The sequence below is a fragment of the Carettochelys insculpta genome, chromosome 11 (genome assembly GCF_033958435.1).
Source record: "Carettochelys insculpta isolate YL-2023 chromosome 11, ASM3395843v1, whole genome shotgun sequence".
NCBI lineage: Eukaryota > Metazoa > Chordata > Testudines > Carettochelyidae > Carettochelys > Carettochelys insculpta.
In genome coordinates this window covers 49,210,268-49,232,843 of record NC_134147.1, presented here as the reverse complement: position 1 = coordinate 49,232,843, position 22,576 = coordinate 49,210,268, and the positions used below count along the sequence as shown (strand labels likewise).

At 69.1% G+C, this 22,576-nt stretch overlaps 1 protein-coding gene across 4 annotated transcripts; it reads left to right on the top strand.

Annotated features, from left to right (window-relative positions):
- The first annotated feature begins 351 nt into the window (after positions 1-351).
- USP19 (ubiquitin specific peptidase 19) lies at positions 352-22,576 on the top strand. Of its 4 annotated transcripts, XM_075005616.1 has the most exons (26): positions 352-454; positions 3,638-3,915; positions 5,663-5,791; positions 6,106-6,239; positions 6,408-6,776; positions 7,626-7,848; positions 8,044-8,200; positions 8,289-8,360; positions 9,055-9,170; positions 9,369-9,571; positions 9,949-10,147; positions 10,404-10,537; positions 11,443-11,601; positions 11,784-11,894; positions 11,996-12,106; positions 12,199-12,300; positions 13,749-13,889; positions 14,295-14,413; positions 14,492-14,629; positions 14,708-15,039; positions 15,250-15,360; positions 15,811-16,027; positions 16,286-16,438; positions 16,871-17,034; positions 17,109-17,278; positions 22,139-22,576. In XM_075005616.1, the coding sequence occupies exons 2-26, from the start codon at positions 3,774-3,776 to the stop codon at positions 22,259-22,261; spliced, it is 4,029 nt and encodes a 1,342-aa protein (XP_074861717.1). In that variant the 5' UTR covers positions 352-454; positions 3,638-3,773; the 3' UTR covers positions 22,262-22,576. The 4 variants fall into 4 exon arrangements, with proteins under 4 accessions (XP_074861717.1, XP_074861714.1, XP_074861716.1 ...); XM_075005613.1 differs by lacking the exon at positions 352-454 and having other exon boundaries at positions 3,644-3,915; positions 6,411-6,776; XM_075005615.1 differs by lacking the exon at positions 352-454 and having other exon boundaries at positions 3,644-3,915; positions 7,644-7,848.

The window sequence follows — 22,576 nt, the reverse complement described above, 5'->3', positions numbered from 1 at the left end:
CCGGCACAGCACCGCAACCCCCCCGGATCTAACCCCCCCGGCACAGCACCGCAACCCCCCCGGATCTAACCCCCCCCCGGCACAGCACCGCAACCCCCCCGGATCTAACCCCCCCCCGGCACTGCTCGGCCCCATCCGGCCGGTGCCGGCGCAGCTGCCAGGACTTCGCGCGGGAGTGCGCGCGCTGGGGGCGGGGCCTGGCTCCGGGGTTCTCGCGGCCGCCCGACTCGTTGCCAAGGCGTCATTGAGGCCGTCGGGGCGACGCTCCCTCCGTGATGACGTCACATAAACGGCTTTTCTGGGCGTCCCGTCCCGTCACGTGACTAATCCCTCTGTCCCGTGTAGCCGACACCGGCTTCCGGAAGTGCGTCACGGGTCGGGCCTGGCTCCTCCTGCGTCCGCCCGCGCGGAACTTCGGCTCGAAAGAAAACAAACCGCGGAGCCGCCGGGCGGGGTGAGAGCGGGGGGCGGGGGGCAGAGAGTGGGGGAGGGGCCGGGGCAGAGTGCGGGGGAGGTCAGAGAGTGGAGGAGGGGCGGGCCACAGTGGGGGGGGCAGAGAGTGGGGGAGGGGCCGGGGCACAGTGGGGGGGTCGGAGAGTGGAGGAGGGGCCAGGGCACAGTGTGCGGGGGAGAGAGTGGAGGAGGGGTCGGGGCACAGTGGAGGGGGGAGAGAGTGGAGGAGGGGTCGGGGCACAGTGTGGGGGGGGAGAGTGGGGGAGGGGCCGGGGCAGAGCGCGGGGGGCAGAGAGTGGGGGAGGGGCCGGGGCACAGTGTGGGGGGGGAGAGAGTGGAGGAGGGGTCGGGGCACAGTGGAGGGGGGAGAGAGTGGAGGAGGGGCCGGGGCACAGTGGAGGGGGCAGGGAGTGGGGGAGGGGCCGGGGCACAGTGGGGGGGCAGAGTGTGGGGGAGGGGCCGGGGCACAGTGTGGGGGGGGCAGAGAGTGTGGGGGGGCCAGAGAGTGGGGGAGGGACTGGGGCACAGTGGGGGGGTCAGAGAGTGGAGGGGGAGCCAGGGCACAGTGTGTGGGGGAGAGAGTGGAGGAGGGGCCGGGCCACAGTGGGGGGAGGCAGAGCATGGGGGGGAGCCAGTGAGTTGCTGGGGGTGGAGTGGGGTCGTTGCAGGGAGCTGGCGGCAGAAGGGGCTGCGGGGGGTTGGGCGCTGATGGGGGCAGGCTCTGGGGCTGAAGGCAGCATGGGGTCAGGGCGAAGAGGTGCTGAGCTGGGCCAAGTGGCTGGCAGGGCTGGTGCTGCACCCTTGCCGCAGACCCACCGAGCAGGGGCAGCGCCCTGGGCTGGGCTAGGCTGGGCTGCTCCCTGGGAGCCCCGGGGCTGATGGGCAGCGTCTCGAGTGTGGGACCACACTGCCGAACCAAGCTGCAAGGCGTAGGGACATGTGAGGGTGCAGCTAGCAGCTCTCCCCAGGGGTGTGCGTATGGCCCTCGCTGGTCCCCCCCATCTGGTCGGCTACCAGGGCAGTGCCAGGCAGGGTTCAGCCAGCTGGCCGCTGCACTGGAGTCCATTCTCCTGCTCCTGGATTTTTCACGCCTACTGCACCCAGGGCCATGGGGAACGCGGCACAGCCCATGAGATCTGGGCTGTTGGGCATGTTTGTTCTCTGCTAGACGGGTGGCACTGGGCAGACCTGCCTGTCGCAGACTGGGGCTCCTGCTCCAAAAGGGAGATGCGGGGAGTCCCGAGGTTACCTTAGGGCATGGTGGTATTGTCGCCCTTGCGTGTGTGCTGCCTTCAGAGAGGAGCGGCTGGGGGCTGTGCTCTCCTCGCAGCAGCGCTGGCTAAGAATGACGTGACGCTACCATACCAGGCCAGTTTTCTGCGCCGCTTCGGCTGAACAGCCGCTGGGCTCCGAAGCTAGCACCCCTGCCACGCTGGGTTAGGCCTGGGCAGTAGAGCACCAGGAAATTTCCGGGGTAAATAGCTGGAGAGGTAGCACTTCTGCTTTTTGAGTTCTTGTGGCCAGATACTGACCAAAGCGGAGCAGGACTTTGCCAAGCCCTAGATACAGGCCTTGGCCACGTGAGCAGAACTACCAGAATGCCCTTGCTGCCATTGCCGAGCCCAGTGCTGGGCGCATAGTGCAGACAGGTCTTGTTCAGCGCGGTGCCAGCTGCCATGGGGGGCGCAGGGACAGCCAGGGGCTCCCAGCACTGCTGCTTGGTAGAGCAGCAAGCTCGTGCTCCGGGGCTGGTACCGGGGCCTGCGCGGGTGCTGCTTGGAGGCAAGGCAGCATCTCCTGGCAGGGAGTGGCTTGGGCGTGTGCCAGCAGCGCTGCTGAGTGCACCTCACTCCACTTCCCACCGTTAATACTTCTCTCAAGGGGCAGCTGCTGGGTCCGGTGCTGCAGTCCCCTCCTCTGCCTGTCATGGCTTCTGAAGGTGGCAGAGTGTGACACCCTCCCCGCCGCGTGCCAGCAGCTGGGAGGATAGAGGGCAACTCCTCCCTGGCTGCTCCTGGGGCTGGGGGGAGGCCCCTCAGCCCGATGGTTGGGGCCAGCCCTTGGGCTGGTGAGCGCCGTTGGCTGTGTGGCACCCCTGGCAGGAGGCAGAGGATGTTTCTAGAGCGTGCGTGCTCTGCTCCTGGCTCGGGCAGCAGCTGCCTGCGTCACTTTTGGGTTTCCCGCTGAGATTGGTCTCCCTGCTGGGGCTGCCTACGTGTGTGTGGCTGGCACCTGTGGCCCCCCCCCCGCCCCTCAAGCCCCAGGGTTGGAACTGAGCTGGGCTCCAGGCAGCCTGTCCCGGCACAGGCCTGTTCTCAGGAGCAGCCAGGCTCAGTGCTGGAGAGTGAAAGTGAAACCAGGGCCTGGCAGCCTGCCAGGTGACCTCAGCCAAGTACAGATTGTGGCCCTGGAGGGCCTTGTGCTGGCTGAGCTGTTCCACCGCCCCTGCCTGACCTGCCGTGGGCTGGCTCCCCTTGCCAAGCCTCTGGCAGGGGTGAAGGAGTCTGGCTGCAGATTGCACCTGTGCCAGGAGCAGACCGGTTCTCTGTCTTCCCTGCTTCGGAGCGTCAGCCCTCGCCCCTTGTGGAGCCGGTCGCTTTAATGGGCGCTCCTGAGACTGCACTGTCCTGCAGCCGTGGGCCAGGCAGGCAGTCATGCGAGCTGGCTGGAAGCTCGGCTGTAAGAGCCTTCCCCAGCCTGGGGGCTGCTGCGGTTGCTCCCCGCGGCTGCGCTGCTAGCTCTCAGATGGGGCCACCTTCTCTGTGGTACATAGCTGGCATCCTGTGGCCAGCCAGCTTGCAGCCTTTGGCTGCCGTTAGCTTGGGTGGGATGTGACTGGGTCAGTCTGAGTTGGGCTGTGCCCAGCCCAGGTAGGGGAAGACAGATACCCACAACCACCTCCTCCGGGTTTGCAGCCATTCCTGTATTTGCTGCCCCGGGCTGGGAAGCGCTCCCTGTTGAAGGGAAGTGAGGTCAGTGAGGAGATGCCCACTGGGGGACTTGGCAGGGTGGCCCACTCTCTGTTGGCAGTGCTGCTCTGGCGACCTGGTGTTGGCTGCAGCGTTTGCAGCTGCTCCAGTTGCTGGTCCTCTGCTCTGTGATGTTCCCTTTGGGCCCATCTGGGCTCTGGCAGGAGCCAGCCCCTCTGCTGCACCCGGTAACTTGTGCATTCTTATCTCCCTAGGTCGCTTCTTCCTTGCTGGAGAGTTTGCCAACAAAGAGCCGCCAAGATAGCTGGGCCAGGCAGAAAGCGGCGAACCCCTGACCCAGACTCCAGCGCTGACCCCGGCGGGCCGTTTGTGTCCTCCAAGCGGCTGAAGATGTCCAGCAGCGCCAGTGCCCCCAGCCAGCGGAGAGCCACCCGGGGCCTGGAGGATGCTGCCAACAAGAAGAAGCAGAAGGACCGAGCCAACCAGGAGAGCAAGGAGGGCGAGAGACTCCCTGGCAGTGAGCCGAAGAAAGGTAGGGCCTGGGGCGCAGCTGTCCTGCTGCTCCAGCCTCCGGGACGGACGTGCAGGGCCCAACCAGCCCTGCCCCAGGAGCGGAGCTGGGCCTCGCTCTGCCTGTGGCACCAGGGGCCGGGCCTTGGGGAAGCCTCCAGGGTTGGTGCTGGCAACCAGCGTCGTGCGTGATCCAGTGTGCTGAGGCCAAGGGCTGTGCTGCGCGGCTCGGGGAACAGCTGTGCTGCGCCCGCGCTTGCGGCTAGTCCCTTCGCGCTGTCCTGCTGCCAGGCCTGCCCGAGGCAGTGGTGGCTCATGCAGCAGTTCTTACCGACAGTTAACATTGCAGCCGGGGGAGTCCTTGCCCTCCTGGCTGCGTCTGGGAGTCTCTCTCTGGCTTGCTTCCCTCCTGCACTGCAGTGGGCCCAGCCCCAGCCAGGCTGGTGTGCCTGGCACCTATCGGAACGGAGAGCCACTTCTGCGCCCCTCGTCGGGGCCATGCCCTCCTGAGGGCCCCGCAGGGAGCTGGGAAGTCTGGAGCCAGGCTCCTCAGCTGTCTGGAAATGCTGCTGCCCGGTGGCCAGGGAGCAGCTGGCTCGCCGAGGTCTGCTCAGCGGCTCGGCTCTAGGCACAAGCCAGCCTGGCTGCGGAGAACGCCTGCAGGCGGGTGGAGCTCGCAAGCCTCAGTTCCACGCCCCCCCCATTGCGCAGCGCGCAGGGGCACTCAGCCGCTCGCAGTATTTTCGTCGAGTGGTGCGAAATAAATTCCCCGTGGTCATGCCCTCAGGCAGCACGGCTGTGGGGCTGGCTGCAGGCATCTCTGGGGGGAGCCGGCTGGCCCAGTGAGTCCCAGTGGAGGGGGCCGGTGCCCTGGGTTTGCAGAGCGGTGCCGGGGCGGCTCCACCGGAGCGCTGCCAGGCAGAGAGGTGCCGTTCTCCCACGGGCAATGCCGCAGCCAGGGACTCGTTCGCAGGACGCGGCTGTGGGCCGGGAGGTTCGCTGGCAGCGGTGAGGGGTGGCCGGCGTTCAGGAGAGCGCAGCACCGCCTCCTCTGCACAGGGCACACACACGGGGAGCTTGAGAGCCCCTGGCTGGCCGGTGCTCCCAGGGGTCAGGCAGCCTGAGCTGGGGCTGTGCCAATGGGCCAGGGCTCTCCGTGCAGAGTGGGGGGTGGGCAGGGCAGGTGAATGTGGCGAGCTACGAGAGAATGGCCAGCGTTAGCGCTGCCCCATCCGCCTGCTGAGGAGAGCAGAGGGGCCGCAGCCCCAGGGCTGCCCTTCGCACAAGGCACCGGTGGCTGCGCGCCAAGGGGACTCTGCACTGCTGTCCCGTCCCTTGCAGCTCCGCGGGAGCTCCTGCTGGGCCTGCCTCCTGGGGGCTACGTGGCCAGCCAGAGTGGGGAGGGGGAGTTGGTGCTGGAGGGCTGGCCAGGACCACAGGGTAGCCTGTGCCTGGAGCGGGGCTCTGTGCTGGCCATGGACCAGTGCCAGGACCAGCGGGTGTCTGAGCTGCAGGCCAGTCATGGTGGTGCATTCCCTGGGTGGGGGGGCGCTGGCCCTGGCCAAGAAAGCTCGGTGCTGTGGGGCTCAGATCTGTGGTGCAGAGCCCCCCGCCCCGCCTGCTGCAGGCAGTGCTCGTGCGCAGGCGGGGGATTCCACCTGCCCGCCCTGCGCCGCATGGCACACGGCTCCCCCGGTGCTTCGCGCCACGCCAAGCTGCCGGGCGCTCCGGGTTCTGCCCCGGCGTGAAGCTGTTCTGTGTGGTCGCAGACCTGCTGCTGGACTGGAAGCAGAACGCCGACGAGGTCATTGTGAAGCTCAGCTTGGGAGGCACGGCCCTGAAGCCAGAGGAGGTGGACGTTGCCTTCACGGACACCGACTGCGTGGTCAGGCTGCCAGGTAACAGCCGCGGATGGCTCAGGGCCAGCCTCTCTGCCCGGGTGGGGACAGCGGAGTGGCGGGGAGGTGAGCCGCAGGGGCAGGCGGCAGGTGGCCCTGAAAGGGCCTTGCCAAGCGGGTGGCCGGAGAACAGGGAGGTGGAGGGAAGGAGCCTGCAGCGCCATGGCCAGAGGGGACGAGGTGGCCAGGGCCGCAGTGGGGCGCGCCCTCTGGGCAGCAGGCGATGCTGGGGTGCTGCTGAGATGGGCTCAGCTCTGGAGAGGAGCGTTGGGCTGCGGGCAGAGTCCCCCCAGCCAAGTTGTTTGTGCCTCCAGACGGCCGCCAGTGGAGTGGGCACTTCTACGAGGAGATCGAGAGCTCCTGCAGCAAGGTGCAGTGCAAGAGGGGCCACTTCCTGCAGCTGGTGCTTCAGAAAAAGATCCCCCTTCACCCATGGGCTTCGCTCCTGGTAAGGCTGCCATGGGCCGCGGCCCCGCTCTCGCCCAGCCCTCCAGCCTCTGCAGGCTGGGGAGCCGGGCTCACCTTGGCCTCCAGCTCAGCACTGGCCCATCTCCCCGGGCGGGGGGTACTGCAGGCCTGCCGGGCACTGCCTGACGAGCCCCATTGCCTTCCCCAGAAGAAGCGGAAGGATGGCCCCAAGGGGGCGGTGAGCCAGGAGAAGGGGACAGAGCCGCTGCCACCCACGCATCCAGGCCCTGGGGAGCCGCCCCGGAGCAGGCGGGAGTCCCCCAGCGTGAAGCGAGCCCCAGGGAGGAGCGAGGCCCCAGAGGGGAAGAGCCCAGCCAGCCCCGGGCTGCAGAGCGGCCCCAGCGCTAAACGGGCTGTCTACCCGAGCGTGGCTCTGCTGGAGGAGGAGCCAGGTACTGGGGTCCCTGGGCCTTCAGAGCCTGGCAAGGGCCCCACTGGAAGAGGGGGCAGCAGGCAGAACAGCCAAGCAGCCCAGGACGACAACACTGCCCTGGACCTGACCCCGCCTCCAGGCAAGGTGAGTGAGGAATCATCCTGGCCCCTCCCCTCCGGGGCCTCTGGCACCCTTCTCCATAGGCCCACGCTGCTCCTCACAGCTCACATGAAGCCCCTGCCTGCTAAGCTGGGCTGGGCTGGGCTGGGCTGGCACAGGGCCTTGGGGGTGGCGGCTGCAGCCACGGGGGGGCAGAGGGCTGGGCTGGGTTGGGCTGGTGTGGGGGGTTGGGGGTGGCGGCTGCAGCCACGGGGGGGGGGGCAGGGGGCTGGGCTGGGCTGGTGCGGGGGCTTGGGGGTGGCAGCTGCAGCCACGGGAGGGGCAGTGGGCTGGGCTGGGCTGGGCTGGTGCGGGGGCTTGCGGGTGGCGGGCTGCAGCCAATGGGGGGGCAGGGGGCTGGGCTGGTGTGGGGGCTTGGGGTGGCGGGCTGCAGCCATGGGGGGGCAGGGGGCAGGGCTGGGCTGGTGTGGGGGCTTGGGGGTGGTGGCTGCAGCCACCGGGGGGGGCGGGGGCTGGGCTGGGCTGGTGTGGGGGCTTGGGGGTTGCAGGGGGCTGGGCTGGGCTGGTGCGGGGGCTTGGGGGTGGCGGTTGCAGCCACCGGGGGGGGCGGGGGCTGGGCTGGGCTGGTGTGGGGGCTTGGGGGTTGCAGGGGGCTGGGCTGGGCTGGTGCGGGGGCTTGGGGGTGGCGGTTGCAGCCACCGGGGGGGGCGGGGGCGGGGGCTGGGCTGGGCTGGGCTGGTGTGGGCGCTTGGGGGTGGTGGCTGCAGCCACGGGGGAGGGGGGCGGGGCGGGGCGGGGGCTGGGCTGGGCTGGTGCGGGGGTTTGGGGGTGGCAGCTGCAGCCATGTCTCGCTGTCGCCATCTGTCTGCAAAGGCCGATGTGCTGCCGCAGGAGCCCCTGCTGGTGGAGATGCAGCCGCTGGTCAACCCTTCGGAGAGCTCCCCCTGCCGCGCAGCACCCTTCCTGGAGCAGAGACCCCTGCAGCCAGCCAGCCCCCAGGGCCCTGCGCCAGCCCCCCCCTCCCCTCCTCTGGGCAGAGCTGCTGAGAAGAGAGAGCGGTGCAAGGAGGCGGTGGCCCTGGAAGCGGCAGCTGATGGTAAGGCAGCGCCGGAGAGGGAGCCCCTGTGCTGCAGGCAGTCTCCTAAGGAGGCTGCGCTGCGCGCAGGGAGTACTGGGCTGGTGGCGCTGCCCTCCTGGCCAGTGGGGCCTGGAGCAGCTCCTGACCCAGCAGGCTCCCCGCCGCATGGGGACGGGTCCCAGAGTGCCCCAACCTGGGTTTGTCGTGTGCTAGAGCCAGAGGCTGTGGTGAGCCTGAGCTTGGTGAAGAATGACTCGTACGAGAAGGGCAGTGACTCGGTGGTGGTGCACGTCTACGTGAAGGAGATCCACAGGGAGAGCTCCAGGGTGCTGTTCCGGGAACAGGACTTCACGCTGGTGTTCCAGACCAGGTACTGCCAGCACCTTGCTGCTCTGCGCGCCTGGGACTGGCCACCGTGCAGCCGGCTGCCCTCTGACTGACGTCCTTCTCTCTTGCAGTGACGTCAACTTCCTGCGGCTGCACCCGGGCTGTGGTCCCCACACAGTGTTCAGGTGGCAGGTGAAACTCAGGTACCGGTGCTGGCCTGTCCTGAGACCCTGCTGCTCTTGTCTGCTCCAGCCAGGCACAGAACCACCTGACAGGGCAGCTCTGGGCTTTGGGCAGGCCATGCCCCTTTGTCATGGAGGGGCAAAGCGCCCTGCTGCTGGCAGCCCTGCCAGCTCTGATCTGAGCAGCCTGTGTCAGAGAATCATAGAACACTAGGACTGGAAGGGACCTCGAGAGGCCATCGAGTCCAGCCCCCTGTCCCAATGGCAGGATTAAGTACTGTCTAAACCATCCCTGATAGATATCTATCTAACCTCTTCTTAAATACCTCCAGCGATGGAGATTCCACACCTCCCTTGGCAATTTATTCCACCGTTTGACCACCCTGACGGTTAGGAACTTTTTTCTAATGTCCAACCTAAACCTCCCTTGCTGCAGTTTAAGTCCATTGCCTCTTGTTTTATTCTCAGAGGCCAAAAGGAGTAAGTTTTCTCCCCCCTCCTTATGACACCCTTTTAGATACCCGGGGAGCTGCAGAGCCCCGAGCGCCCACCCACCTGCAGACCCCTCAGGGCCGGGAGGCAGCTTAGTGTGGGTTGGCCCGGCCCGGGCGCCCCAGCACTGCTGACCCCTCCTCTGCCAGTGGCCCCAGGTGTCCGGAGCCCAGTGAGCTCCAGCTGGGGCCTCCAGCCCTGAGGCTGCTGTGCCGTTGCCCAGGAACCTGATTGAGCCGGACCAGTGCACGTACAACTTCACCGTCTCCCGCATCAACATCTGCCTGAGGAAACGCCACAGCCAGCGCTGGGGGGGCCTGGAGGCACCGGCGGCACGAGGTCTGCTCCTTGGCTTCCCCTCGCCCTGCCTCTGTGCAGGCCCTACCACGGCCGGAGGGAGGGAGGAGGGTGGGGCAGCTTGGCTCTGGGGCCAGCGGCCTGGGGTGGTGGGGAGGGCGTGCCGTGCCGTGCCGTGCCGCGCCGCGCCGCCCAGCCCGCACTGCTGCTAAGCACAGGCCCACCTGTCCCCTTGTTAAGGTGCAGTGGGTGGTGCCAAGGTGGCCCTGCCAGCAGGCCCTAGCCCTATGGAGAAGAGTCAGCCGGGCAGTAAGCAGCACACACTGGCCAGCAAGGAGGAGGCCCGATCCGGGGAGAAGGAGGCGCCCAGAGCAGAGGACGGCGTCGTGGCCCGTGCAGCCTCGGAGCATGTGGTGGTGAAGCAGGAGCCGCTCATCCCTGCGGTGAGCGCACAGGGCTTGCAGGGACGGCCCAGCACCGCCTGCTCTGGGACAGGGCCGTGGGCGCTGGCTGTGGGGAGCTCCCAGCTGGGGTCACTGGCTGCTGCTGTGGGAGCTCCCACCCAGAGGGTGCCGCAGGGCAGGGTGGGCACTGGCTGGTGGGGCTGGAGGTCCCAGCTAGAGAGCAGGGCAGGGCGGGAGCTCCCGGCGGGGCGGGGCAGGGCGGTCACTGGCTGGCGGGGTGGAAGCCTCCGGGCAGGAGGGCAGGGTAGGGCGGGAGCTTGGGGTGGGAAGGCGGGGCAGGCACTGGTGGGCGGGGCGGGAGCTCCTGGCTGCCCCCGCAGCACCACTCAGGCCGGCGTCTCCCTTCGTGTGGGCAGCCCAAGCCGATGTGCATGGTGCCCCCGATGACGCACAGCCCGGTGGGCAGCGAGAGCGTGGAGGAGGAGGAGGAGGAGGAGGAGAAGAAGGTCTGTCTGCCTGGCTTCACGGGGCTGGTCAATCTGGGCAACACCTGCTTCATGAACAGCGTCCTCCAGTCCCTGTCCAACACGCGGGAGCTGCGGGACTACTTCCATGGTGAGCGGGGGCGGGGCCTGTGCCCTGAAGGCGGGGCCACTTCCCTGGCAGGCAGGGGCGGGGCCTTTGCCGGGAGTGGGGGTATCACTTCCCTGGCGAGCAGGGGCAGGGCCTTTGCCCGGGGAGCGGGGGTCACTTCCCTGGCGAGCAGGGGCAGGGCCTCCGCCCGGGGGGGCGGGTTGTCACTTCCCTGGTGAGCAGGGGCGGGGTGCTGAGATTGGCAACCCAGCTGCACCCTCTTTCCATGCCCCTGCAGATCGCTCCTTTGAGTCTGAGATCAACTACAACAACCCGCTGGGCACAGGGGGGCGCCTGGCCATCGGCTTTGCGGTGCTGCTGCGGGCGCTCTGGAAGGGCACGCACCACGCCTTCCAGCCCTCCAAGCTGAAGGTGAGCTGGGGCTGTGCCAGGCTTGGCTGCCGGCGCACAAGCGTTATCGCCGGAGTTGCAGCAGGCAGCTGGCCGGCCGGGGAGCAAGTGCAGGAGCTCTCGGCCAGTGGTGCTCAGCCCTTGGCTGGCTGCCGAGTGTTGGCGACCGGCTGGGCCAGCTGGTTGGCGTAGGGGCCGTTTGCAGCTGGCTCGCAACCTGGGGCAGGCAGCGAGTTGCAGCCGATCGTTAGTGCAGCACCGTAACATGTCCATGCGGCGGCAGAGCGCGCTGGGGAAGTGGGCTCTCCAGGAGCTCCAGGGTGGCAGCTCTGCTGGAGGTTGTTCCCTCACTCCTTGGCATGGGCCCACGCTACAGGAGGAGTGGGGGGTCAGACCCCTGGACTCAGGCCGGGCAGCTGCCCCTGCCATGGCCCACGTGGGAGCACCCAGCACCTGCTGATTGCCAGTGCCTGGGTGACCCGGCTGGGCAATGAGTGGCCCCAGGGTTCACCCCAGCAGGTTGCCAGCCATGGCTGCTCGCCGCTCCCATTGGCCACAGTTTGCTGTTCCCAGCCAATGGGAGCAGTGGGAAGGCACTGTGGGCCGGGCAGGGCAGGGCAAGCCCCGCCCCGCCCCTGGGCGCTGCCAGTGGGGTGCCTGGGGCAGTTAGCACAGCCTGCTGGGGCTAGCCCTGGCCTGGGCCCGCACACTGTCCATCCCTGGCTAGCCCTGCCTGAGGCTGGAGGTTGGCACCCCTGGAGTGGGCCTGGTCGTCGGGTGACTGGACGCTGGCCCCTGGGCATGGCTGGGGGTAGGGCTTAGCCTGGGGCGGCTGCAGGGGCGGGCTCTTGGGGGGCAGCTCAGCAGAGCTGGGGCAGGCTGGCTGGCGGTGCCCCGGCTCCATGTGTCACCTGCCCTGCCCGCAGGCAGTGGTGGCCAGCAAGGCCAGCCAGTTCACCGGCTATGCCCAGCATGACGCCCAGGAGTTCATGGCCTTTCTTCTGGACGGGCTGCATGAGGACCTGAACCGCATCCACAACAAGCCCTACACGGAAACGGTGGACTCGGACGGGCGGCCTGATGAGGTGCGCGGCGCCGGCGGGGCGGGGCAGGGCGGGGCTGGGCTGGGCGCGCTCCGGCCAGCGGCGCTCACCCTCTCCCTCCCACAGGGGGTGGCGGCCCGATGAGGTGCGCGGCGCCGGCGGGGCGGGGCGGGGCGGGGCTGGGTGTGCTCCGGCCAGCGGCGCTCACCCTCTCCCTCCCGCAGGTGGTGGCGGAGGAGGCTTGGCAACGGCACAAGATGAGGAATGACTCCTTCATCGTGGACCTTTTCCAGGGCCAGTACAAGTCCAAGCTGGTGTGCCCAGTGTGCGCCAAGGTAGGCAGGCGAGCGCCCCTCGTGGTGCGGCAGTGCCAGGCTGCCCCCAGCCCCTCCCCTCTCCTCTCCTGCAGCTCATGCCTCCGCCCTGCACCCTGCAGGTGTCCATCACGTTCGACCCTTTCCTGTACCTGCCGGTGCCCCTGCCGCAGAAGCAGAAGGTCCTGACCGTCTATTACTTTGCCAAAGAGCCGCACAAGAAGCCAGTCAAGGTACGGGGGCTGCGGCCGGGTGGAGCGCTGAGGGGGAGCCGTGGCTCCTAGCTGGGCCTGGCCTGGCTGACCGGGCTCCCTCTGCACCGCAGTTCCTCGTCAGCATCAGCAAGGAGAACTCCAGTGCGGCGGAGGTGCTGGACTCGCTGGCCCACAGCGTGCAGGTGAAGCCAGAGAACCTGCGCCTGGCAGAGGTGAGCAGGGCCTGGGGGGTGCCAGCCTCTGCCCAGCCTGCCTGGTGGAGGAGAGCTCTGGGCATGCCTGCCTGGCGCCATGGGGTGCGTGCGCACCGCACGCCTGAGAGCTGGCGGGGGCCAGCAGCCCCTCGGTGCGTTCTCCGGGAGACGGCAACGTGCCGCTCTCGGCGAGCGCGGGGGGAGGCGGTTCGCAGCAGCTGCCGCACACACCGTCTGGTCGGGCAGGGCCCCAGCCAGCCGCCCGGCCGAGCCGATGGCGGAGGGCGCTGGGTTGGAACCGGGGTCCTCGCTGCCCAGGCCCAGGTCCCTGCGGAGGTGGCCAACGAACCCGACGTCTGGGGCCGGCGGGAGAGTGCGAGCGCCTGTCCCTGTCCCTGGGTCTCTCTCCTGCCTGCTCCCTCTGCCGCCCACAGCCCTCCCTCAGCGGGGCTTGGTGAGCGCAGGCATGTCCGCAGGGGCGGGGGGCCTCGAGTGACTGACCGAGCACTGACTGCGGCGAAGGCCGGCCCGCTCGCGCCCCTCCGTGTGAGCTCAGCACCGGCGCTGGGCTATCCCAGCGCTCCCCGCGGGGAGCTGCAGCGAAGGCTGGCCCGCTCGCGCCCCTCCGTGTGAGCTCAGCACCGGCGCTGGGCTATCCCAGCGCTCCCCGCGGCGAAGGCCGGCCCGCTCGCGCCCCTCCGTGTGAGCTCAGCACCGGCGCTGGGCTATCCCAGCGCTCCCCGCAGGGAGCTGCGGCGAAGGCCGGCCCGCTCGCGCCCCTCCGTGTGAGCTCAGCACCGGCGCTGGGCTATCCCAGCGCTCCCCGCGGGGAGCTGCGGCGAAGGCCGGCCCGCTCGCGCCCCTCCGTGTGAGCTCAGCACCGGCGCTGGGCTATCCCAGCGCTCCCCGCGGGGAGCTGCGGCGAAGGCCGGCCCGCTCGCGCCCCTCCGTGTGAGCTCAGCACCGGCGCTGGGCTATCCCAGCGCTCCCCGCGGCGAAGGCCGGCCTCCTCGCGCCCCTCCGTGTGAGCTCAGCACCGGCGCTGGGCTATCCCAGCGCTCCCCGCGGCGAAGGCCGGCCCGCTCGCGCCCCTCCGTGTGAGCTCAGCACCGGCGCTGGGCTATCCCAGCGCTCCCCGCGGGGAGCTGCGGCGAAGGCCGGCCCGCTCGCGTAACCGGCGCCTCAGCCCCGCGGGAGCGTCAGGTGCCTGCCCCGTGAGCGCGGTGCAGCGAGGAAATCCAGTAACTGCAGCACGTGGCGCAAGGCGGCAGCGCCACCACGGCTGGGCGGGGAAGTGCAGGTCTTCGCACACACCTTGTCTCTTTTGCTTGGTTAGCTCTGCCTGGCCACTGCCCGGCACCTCCCAGAGGGGAGCCCAAGGGGGCTTCCGGCAGAGTGCTCTGGGAGCTCGGCAGCCAGGCCTGCCCCTGCCTCCCCGGGCCTCACTCCCGTGCTTCCCCCGGCAGGTGGTCAAGAGCCGCTTCCACCGCACGTTCCTGCCGTCCCACTCGCTGGACACAGTCTCCCCCTCCGCCCTGCTCCTGTGCTTCGAGGTGCTGGCCCCAGAGCTAGCCAAGGAGCGCGTGGTGGTGCTGCAGGTTCAGCAGGTAGGCAGGCTAGCTCCTGAGCTCGGGGAGGGGCAGCAGTGGGGCCAGGCCCCTGCTCAGCTGCCCAAGGAAGGGCTGCTGAGGGGCTGTGCTGCCCCTTCCATCAGCCCGAGTGCTGCTCTAGTCTGCTGCAGCGGCCTCTCCAGCGGGGCGGCAGGGAGGGCCCAGCTGCCCCTGCCTGTTTGAGCCCCCGCGCAGCCACTGGAGGGAGCAGCCAGGTGAGTTCCCCCCTCCCCCGGGCTGGGGGCCAGCCAAGAGCGGCGGCCACGGTGTGGGAGCAGCAGGCTTGGGAACGCCCCGCAGAGCCAGCAGCACCGGGGGTCTGTGTGCGGGGCTGAGCCGAGCGGCCCCAGAGCAGCAGTGCCGGGGCAGGGCCAGCGGCCGCCCTGTAACCTCCTCTCTCAGCGCCCCCAGGTGCCCAGCGTCCCGGTCAGCAAGTGCGCGGCCTGCCAGAAGCAGCAGCAGGTGGAGGAGGAGAAGCTGAGGCGCTGCACGCGCTGCTACCGCGTGGGCTACTGCAACGTGTGAGTTGGCGCCCGTGGGGGGCCGGGCCGGACCGGGCCGGGCCGGACCTGGCGAGACTCAGCCGCTGTGTGTTGCAGGCTCTGCCAGAGGATGCACTGGCCGGACCACAAGGCCCTGTGCCGCCCCGAGAACATCGGCCTCCCCTTTCTCATCAGCGTGCCGGAGTCGCGCCTCACCTACCCCCGCCTGGCCCAGCTCCTGGAGGGCTACGCCAGGTAAGAGCAGCAGGGCCGGCTCGCTTCTCTCGGAGCGCTGCCCTGCTCCCCGGCCCTGACGGCGCTCTCCCCGGCCAGGTACTCCGTCAGCGTCTTCCAGCCGCCCTTCCAGCTGGGCCTGCCGCCCTCGCTCCCCGACAAGCCGGACCTGCCCGCCAAGAGCAGCTGCACGGCTGCCGCCCCCGCCCTGGAGGTGGGGGGTGGGGACAGGGCGCCCCGCCGGCAGGAGCCCCAGCTGCCACCCCCCGCCCTGGAGCTGTTCCCGGAGCTGGGGGACGCCAGCACAGTGAGAAGCAAGGGGCTGGGGCCTAGGAGTTCGGCTCCGGGCTGCTCCGAGCTCGCCTCGGAGGCGCAGCAGGAGGGCTGCTGGGAGAAGGAGCCGGCCTATGAGCGAGCCACCAAACCTGAAGGTAGGAGCCGTGGGCTCTGCCGCCGCAGCGCTGCCCTAGGAGAGCCTGGCCCGGCCCCTGGGCGTCAGGCTCTGCTCACGCAGCGCGACCATGCGCCCTGGGGCAGAGGTGCCCACGCCAGGCTGAGCGCGGGGGCCCCAGGGTGGCACAGCCGGAAGTGCCCCCCCACTGCGCAGCACTGCTCGAGCAGCTGCCTCTGCCTGTCCCCAGCTGCCGTCCCAGGGTACCAGCAGCCGCCCGACGTGCTCAGCGCCCACGCCACCCAGTTCTACATCACCAAGATCGACGGGGCCAGCCGTGAGCACAAGCTGGAGGAAAAAGGTGAGGCTGGCCCTGCGCTGCCCAGGCCGGGAGTTGGCAGCCGGGACTCTTCTCTGCATGGCCCAGAGCCCTGAGGCTGAGCGATTGCCTGCACCTGTGCATAACCAGGCTGCTCCTCCCTTCCCTGGGGTGGGGCAGGGAGCTGGAGCCCTGGCTGGCAGCCAGCTGTGGCCACTGTCTCTCTAGCCTAGCCCTCCCACTCCCCGCCACTGGCCGGCCCCGAGGGGAGGATGCAGAGGCTGCCTGAGGACAGGGGCTGGGAGCAGGGAGGGGCCCATGAGCTCAGCCGGCCTGAGCTCCGTCTGGGTCCTGGGAGAAGCCCCACGCGCCAGACCCTTCCCGGGGATCGGGGCTCTCCGCCTTCTGGGACCAGCCCCTCGGCAGCGGCACGCGTCTGGCCCGGGAGCAGTGTGGCTGTGGGGGGCCAGCCCTGAGCCCTGGCCGTTGCAGGCGACTCCCCGCTGGAGCTGGCGGACGACTGCTCTCTGGCCCTGGTGTGGAAGAACAATGAGCGCCTGAAGGAGTTCGTGCTGGTGGAGTCCAAGGAGCTGGAGTGCGTGGAGGACCCGGGCTCGGCCAGCGAGGCAGCCAGGGCCGGCCACTTCACGTTGGAGCAGTGCCTCCACCTCTTCACCAAGCCCGAAGTGCTGGCGCCCGAGGAAGCCTGGTGAGGGCCAGCTTGGCCCTGGGGCCTGGCGGGGCACCCGGCGGCGCGAAGAGCAGGCGCGACAGCATGCGGGGGGGCTGGGCTGGGCTGCGATGGGGGAGGCTCTGACTGCATCGCAACTGCCCCGCCCGCCTGCCCCGCCTGCCCGCTGACCACCCCCGCCCGCCAGCCCCCACCCGCCTGCTGACCGCCCCCACCCGCCAGCCCCGACTGCCCCCCCCGCCCCACCCTGCCCACTGACCGCCTTGCCTCTCTCAGGTACTGCCCCAAGTGCAAGCAGCACCGTGAGGCCTCCAAGCAGCTCCTGCTCTGGCGCCTCCCCAACGTGCTCATCATCCAGCTCAAACGCTTCTCCTTCCGCAGCTTCATCTGGAGGGACAAGATCAACGATATGGTGGAGTTCCCAGTGCGGTGAGCCGCCCCACGGGGGTCCCCACCGCTCGGACCTGCACCCCCGCGCGCCGAGCCCCCCCGGCTCGGACCTGCGCCCCCGCGCGCCGAGCCCCCCCGGCTCGGACCTGCACCCCCGCGCGCCAAGCCCCCCCGGCTCGCACCTGTGCCCCAGTGTGCCCAGCCCCCCGGCTCGCACCTGTGCCCCAGTGTGCCCAGCCCCCCGGCTCGCACCTGCGCCCCAGTGTGCCCAGCCCCCCGGCTCGCACCTGTGCCCCCATGCACCGAGCCCCCCCAGCTCGCACCTGCGCCCCAGTGTGTCCAGCCCCCCGGCTCGGACCTGCGCCCCTATGCGCCGAGCCCCCCCGGCTCGGACCTGCGCCCCAGTGTGCCCGGCCCCACGGCTCAGACCTGTGCTCCGCCCTGCTGCTCACTGCTCCCTTGTCCTCCCAGGAGCCTGGACCTCAGCAAGTTCTGCATCGGGCAGAAGGAGGAGCAGCAACCGCCCACCTACGACCTGTACGCGGTGATCAACCACTACGGCGGGATGATCGGCGGGCACTACACCGCCTACGCCCGGCTGCCGAACGACAAGAGCAGCCAGCGCAGCGACGTGGGTGAGCCCTGGGCCGGGCCGCACTGGGCAGCCCGGGCCACGGGGCCCTGTGCTCACCTGCTCTCCTCCTCCCAGGCTGGCGGCTCTTTGACGACAGCACGGTGACCACCGTGGACGAGAGCCAGGTGGTGACGAGATACGCCTACGTCCTCTTCTACCGCCGGCGGAACTGCCCCGTGGAGAGAGCCCCGCCGGGGCCCCCCCCCGAGCGCCGGCCCGCTGCGGCCGAGGGCCCCGCCAGCCAGGTGAGGCCAGTGCCAGCTGCCCTTCCCAGGGCGCCAGGAGCAGGGGTCCAGGCCGAGCGCGGGCGTGTCGGGAGGCGCCTGGGGCTGGCCACTTCCATCCTGAGGGCTGCACTAAGGGAAGCCCTGGGACTGCGGGCCTGGCCCTGGGGGGCAGGGCGCTTACCAAGCAGGGCTGAGATGGCACCCAGCTGGGCAGAGGGTTCCGGCAGCGGGGAGCCTGCAGGGCCTGCTGCTGGCAGCCAGGGAGAACCGGCCTGTGCCAGGGCTGGGCCGGCAAAGCGGAGCACCACCACGGGCAGGGGGCTTCCCTTCCCTGCAGCCCAGCCTGCGCCAGGTGCTGCCTGGTACCCATTCGGCTTGGCTCCACCCCCCATGCCAGGCTGGCGCCCTGCTTCCCCTCTGCTGCTCTGCGTGGGGTGCTGGAGGAGTCGGCATGCACAGCAGTGGCCAGGGATTGGCTGTCGCCCACCCTCTGCAGATCAGACGTGTCCTGTGCCAGCACTGCCTGGCTCCCTGCAGTGGGGCAGCACGCAGATTCCTTCCCATCTGCAGGCAGCAGGAGGCGCCGGGCTGCTCCTTCCCTGGGCACTCGCTGCCCACCTCCAGACCCCGATCCGGCTTCCTGCTGCTGGGCCGGCACAGCGGGGCTGCGTGCAGCTGTCTCTGGGAATCGCCCTCCTGCTATTGGCTCTCGTCCGACCCTCGCTTGCAGCCGCTGGGCTCTGACTGATCCGCTTGCCCTGGCAAACCTGGCCTGCGACTGGCTGGCACCTGTGCCCTGCTGTCCCAGGACTGGTCCGTGCCAGCGGGGCGCTGGGAGACGCCGTCCTGCAAAGCCAGCCCCAGCCTGCCTGGCGCTTCCTCTCCACCTGCGGCTGCTGCCCCAGGCAGGGAGAGGGCTCAGGCCCGCTGGCCGCGTGCCAAGAGCTACCGAGGCGGGTTGCTGGCTGCGTTTTCCCCCGGGGCTGACGCAGGTTTCCACATCGCAGGCAGCTCTCGTCTGGCAGGAGGCGGAAGGGCCTGAGGCTGGCAGGCGGCGTGCCGGGACTCCTGGGAGGCCCTGCGGGCAGAAGGCAAGGCAGGCGGCCTGGCCGTGCCCTGAGGAAGGCTGCCTGTCATTCGTTGTGCTGGGCACAATGGCAGCGATGGTGGCGCTCTTCCTGAACGTCGTCTACCCCCTCGTCTCCCAGCCCCGCTGGCCGTAGGCGCTGGGGCAGTGGCTCCCCGGGGAGCCCCGCCCCATGAGCGCAGCCGCTGGTGCGGGCTGCTCGGCGCCGGGCGTCGGGACAGCTCGCCAGGTAGGTGCTGGCGTGAGACCCCGCCGTCGGACGCAGGCCTGCTGGCGTCCTGGAAACGCCTCTGCGGCCTCCCTGGGCAGCCTTCCCGCAGGGCGGGGCGGGGCGGGCGTTTGCCTGAGCGCTCGGCCAGACGGCGGAGCCCCCGCAGTCTGTGCTGCTGGGCCAGCAGGCAGCCTCCCCTGCCGCTCAGCCCGCCGGCCCTGGCAGGCCTTACTCCCGCCCTAGCGCAGCGCGTCCCTGCCCGGCCCCTCCCGCCGAGCTGTGCGTGCCGCTTGCTAGCCTGGGGCCTGGTGCTCCTGGCTCAGGCTGGCTGCCAGGCCCTCCCGCCAGCAGCCCCTCGGGCTGGGTCAGCTGGCGACTGGCCCCAGCACGCAGCAGGGCTGCCTGCGCTGCCCTGGGGCCCAGTGTGCCGCTGAAGGGAGGGGCAGGGCCAGCCTCCCTGCACCTGCTGGGTGCCAGCCCCCGGCGGAGGAGCACGCTCTGGCCCGGCCCCTCCCAAGAGGGGATGGAAGGCGCGAATGAAGTCAGGCAGTTCGGCAGTGCCGAGCCCAGCTGCTTCCTCTGCTCCAGAGAGCGACTAGCCAGGTCCCCTCGCCTCCCGGTCGCGCCCCACCCACCGAGCGCTCCTCAGGCTCTCCAGGGAGCCTGCCCGGAGCCGGCTGTGGCTGCTGGGGCCGTGCCAGGCGTGGGGCGCAGAGCGGCGCTGTGCTGACGGCCCGGGGCTCGCGTGGCTCAGGTGGATGTGGGCTCTCTGCCCAGGGCCGTCTCGTGGTGTCTCTAGTCCCTGTGGCAGGAGGTGGGAACGGTCTCCCGGAGGCAGCCGTTAGCCTGTGCGCTGCCGCTGCGGGAAGGAGGGAGCCCTGGCTTGTGGCTGGAGTGCTGCTGCCAGGCAGGGGCCAGGGACCAGCTGTGCCCTGGGCGCACTCACTGGGACACTGCGCTACTCCAGGCCTTCTGGGCGGCTGGAACTGCCAGGCCAGAGACTCCACCTGCCCGGGGAATCCCAGGCCCTGCCCGTGCCCTGGCTCCCATCCAAGGGACAAGGAGCCCTACTCAGCTCACCTTGCCTCTGAGAGGAGCCCTCACTTCAGAACCCGCCGGGGCCCCGGGAGACTGTCCCCACAGTTCCTTCCCGTCCTTGCTCCACACGGACTCTGTCCAGTGTCAGCGGCCAGCCACGGAGGGGTCACCCTGAGCCCCGGGCGTCTGACCCACCCCTCTTCCTGCTGGCTCTGGCCTGAGCCTCGGCCTGCCGCGTACCAGAGGGTGAGGCACGTGGCATCTCTCTCCAGCGCGAGAGGACCGCAGCCAGTCTTTGCCAGGCGTCATGGCTCCAGATCTCGCCAGAGACCCCTTCCCAGGGCAGCTGAGGCTGCGTTCCTACACTCGCCTGCAGCTGCCGAGGCACCCAGCTTCCTCTCGTCGCTTGCCACCTGCCGGCCTTCGGAGAGTCCCTTCTCTCCCAGGTCGTCTCTGCAGAGGCCAGGCACCGCTGTCTGGCAGCGCCGACCTGTCCAGGAGCCGTGCGACGCGGCTCTTGGCACCCTGCTCTGTGGCGGGAAGCAAGCTCTGCCAGCTCCGGTGCCTTCCAGAGGCTGCGCCCGGCCGGTGCCATTCTCCGTCGAAGCAAGTCAGGAGGACAGGGTCTGTTCTCTGCACAGCCGCGTTGCTTGGCGCTGGTCGTGTGGCCTTCAAGCGCGGGTGGCGCCTCAGCCAGCTCTTCTCAGCATCTTGCACACAAGTGACCTGCCGGTGCTGCTGCTTGACGCCTCTTTTCCACCCCTCCAGCCGAGCTGGCCTGCAGCTGCCCGGCTGCCTGAAGCAAAGGTGAGGCGGGTTCCGAAAGGGGAGCCAGATGTCAGCCACGGATGCTTTGAGATCCTCGCCATGGCACTGCCCAGCCTGCTGCTCGTGGCTCGGCTCGGCTCGGCGCGGCTCGGCTCCTGGGCTGTCCCACTCGCTGGCCATCGACGGCGGGAACACCACCAGTGGAGATCCCGGCTGCCTGCCCGGTGCTCCGTGTCGTGTATTCGTGAGGTGCCTGACAAGTGCCAGCCAAAGTCGGAAGTGTGACCCTTGGGCTGACGCTGCCGGTGCTCAGCAGCAGGTGGTGACGGCCAGGGCTGCTGTTTGTGCTCTGAAGGAGCTCAGCTGGACTTTGCAGAAGCCTTTTTTCTCCTTTGCCTTCAAACCCAAACCAGCCGGAGAGCCGCATGGAGCGGAAGGAGACGGGCCCTCACAGGACGCGACTCTGCTGGTTTCTCACTGATGCTGCTCAGAAATGCACACAGATCACCGCTCCTTTCCTGCGTGCTTATTGCCACTCCCACCACGCCTGCCTGCCTGTCGGGGGACTAATGCCACTTTTGGGAAGAAAAGCAGTCTTGCCACACCTCAACCACTTGTCGTGGTCCTTAACGCAGCTGGCTGGAGGCTTTTCCTTCTGTGCTTTAGCTTCCCTTACCAGTGTTCTGCACTGCCTGGCTTCTGCTTCCTGTGGATTACGTTGTAAATCTGCAGCCGGGAGCCCCGTTCATCATTCCTTCTCTTCTCTGTGCCGCACATCGGTCGTTTTTCATTGAGATGATAGCAAGAGTTCTCTTCTCTTCTCTGCTCTTCTGAATGTGACCTTCTGGCCACCCTGCCCAGGCTTGAGTGTCGCTTTCAGGCTGTCATGGGCTGTGTTCAGAAACAATTCCCAAGTGTCTTTGATTAGAATAGTTCCCCGCAGAGGGTTTGCTCAGATTGTCTTCAGCTCGGTAAAACTGGCCCTTTCAAAGTGCCAGCGTCTGACCGCCGGTGTTACCCCCACAAATGTGTCTGTCCAGGACGCACACCCACCCTTAGGCAAGGCATGGGGCTCAGGGCGTGATTCCCTGGGAGTCTGCAGGGTCTGGGCCACTGACAAAGCCTTACACGGGCACATTGTTACTCCCTGTTCATTGACAATTACTAAGACTCAGACCACACGCTAGGCGCTCAGCAGTGCTGGTAAGGCCGGCAGCTTCCCCTGTGGGGACAGTCAGTCACTCTGGGTGCTGGGTGCTGCAGCTCAGGGCCTGGCAGTGCTGGTTTTGGGAGGTGTGCGAAGGCCTGGCCCCCTGCAGTTGTACTCCAGCCAAAGCCTCCTGGGGCTGCCCAGCCTGTGCCCACCTGCCTGTGGCCTGGCCTGGCACAGCTGCCCTGCTCCAGCTCCTGAAGACCCCGTGACCCCCCACTGGCTCTGTTCAGGGCCCGGAGGTGGCTGTGGCAGGGAAAGGTGCTGGAGGGCTTTGGATCCCTTGGCACCAGGGCTGCTTCCCTGGCGTGTTCGTGGGCCGCCCCAGCTGGACAAGGCTGTTGGCACTGGGCGGTCACGGCTGGCTGGGGCCATCAGCTGGCAGACCCCAGTTTCTCCCAGCCTGTAACGGACTGAGCCTCTCCCACCTGCCCTAGCTCGCGGGGGGCTGCCAGGCAGGAGGGCGGGAGCTAGCCCAGGGCCTGGCCCCACAGGCATGCATAGGGGAGGAGGGGGCATGGGGGTGTTGGGCGCCTGCCTCTGACCTCCTTGTTCTGTTTGCAGGGCCCGACTCCCGCGTCCTTCAGCTCCAGCGTCCCCCCTGAAGGTGGCCCCCCAGCGCCCTCCGCCGCTCCCCCCACCGAGCGCCCTGCCCCCTCCTACAGCAACATGGAGGAAGTGGACTGAGGTGGCTGGTGCTGGCAGCCTGCGCCCAGGGCTTCTCGAGCACTTTGCGTGGGGCGGCCGTGGCCTGGTGCAGGGCCCAGGGCAGGACGCCAGGGGCTGCATGTACTCGGGGCCGGGGGCAGTTCCTTGGTGCCCTGCCCCCTCCAGCAGCCCAGGGTGGGCCCAGCACCCGCACTCGCTCCCCTCGGCAGGGCAGCACGGGCGGGCCGGTACCCTGGGGCTGCGCCGGCTGCTGTTTCGCCCGGCTGGCGGCTGCTCGGCCCCCTGTGTAGAAGGTGGTGTTCCTCCCCCGTCATTAAACTCTTCCGCACTTGG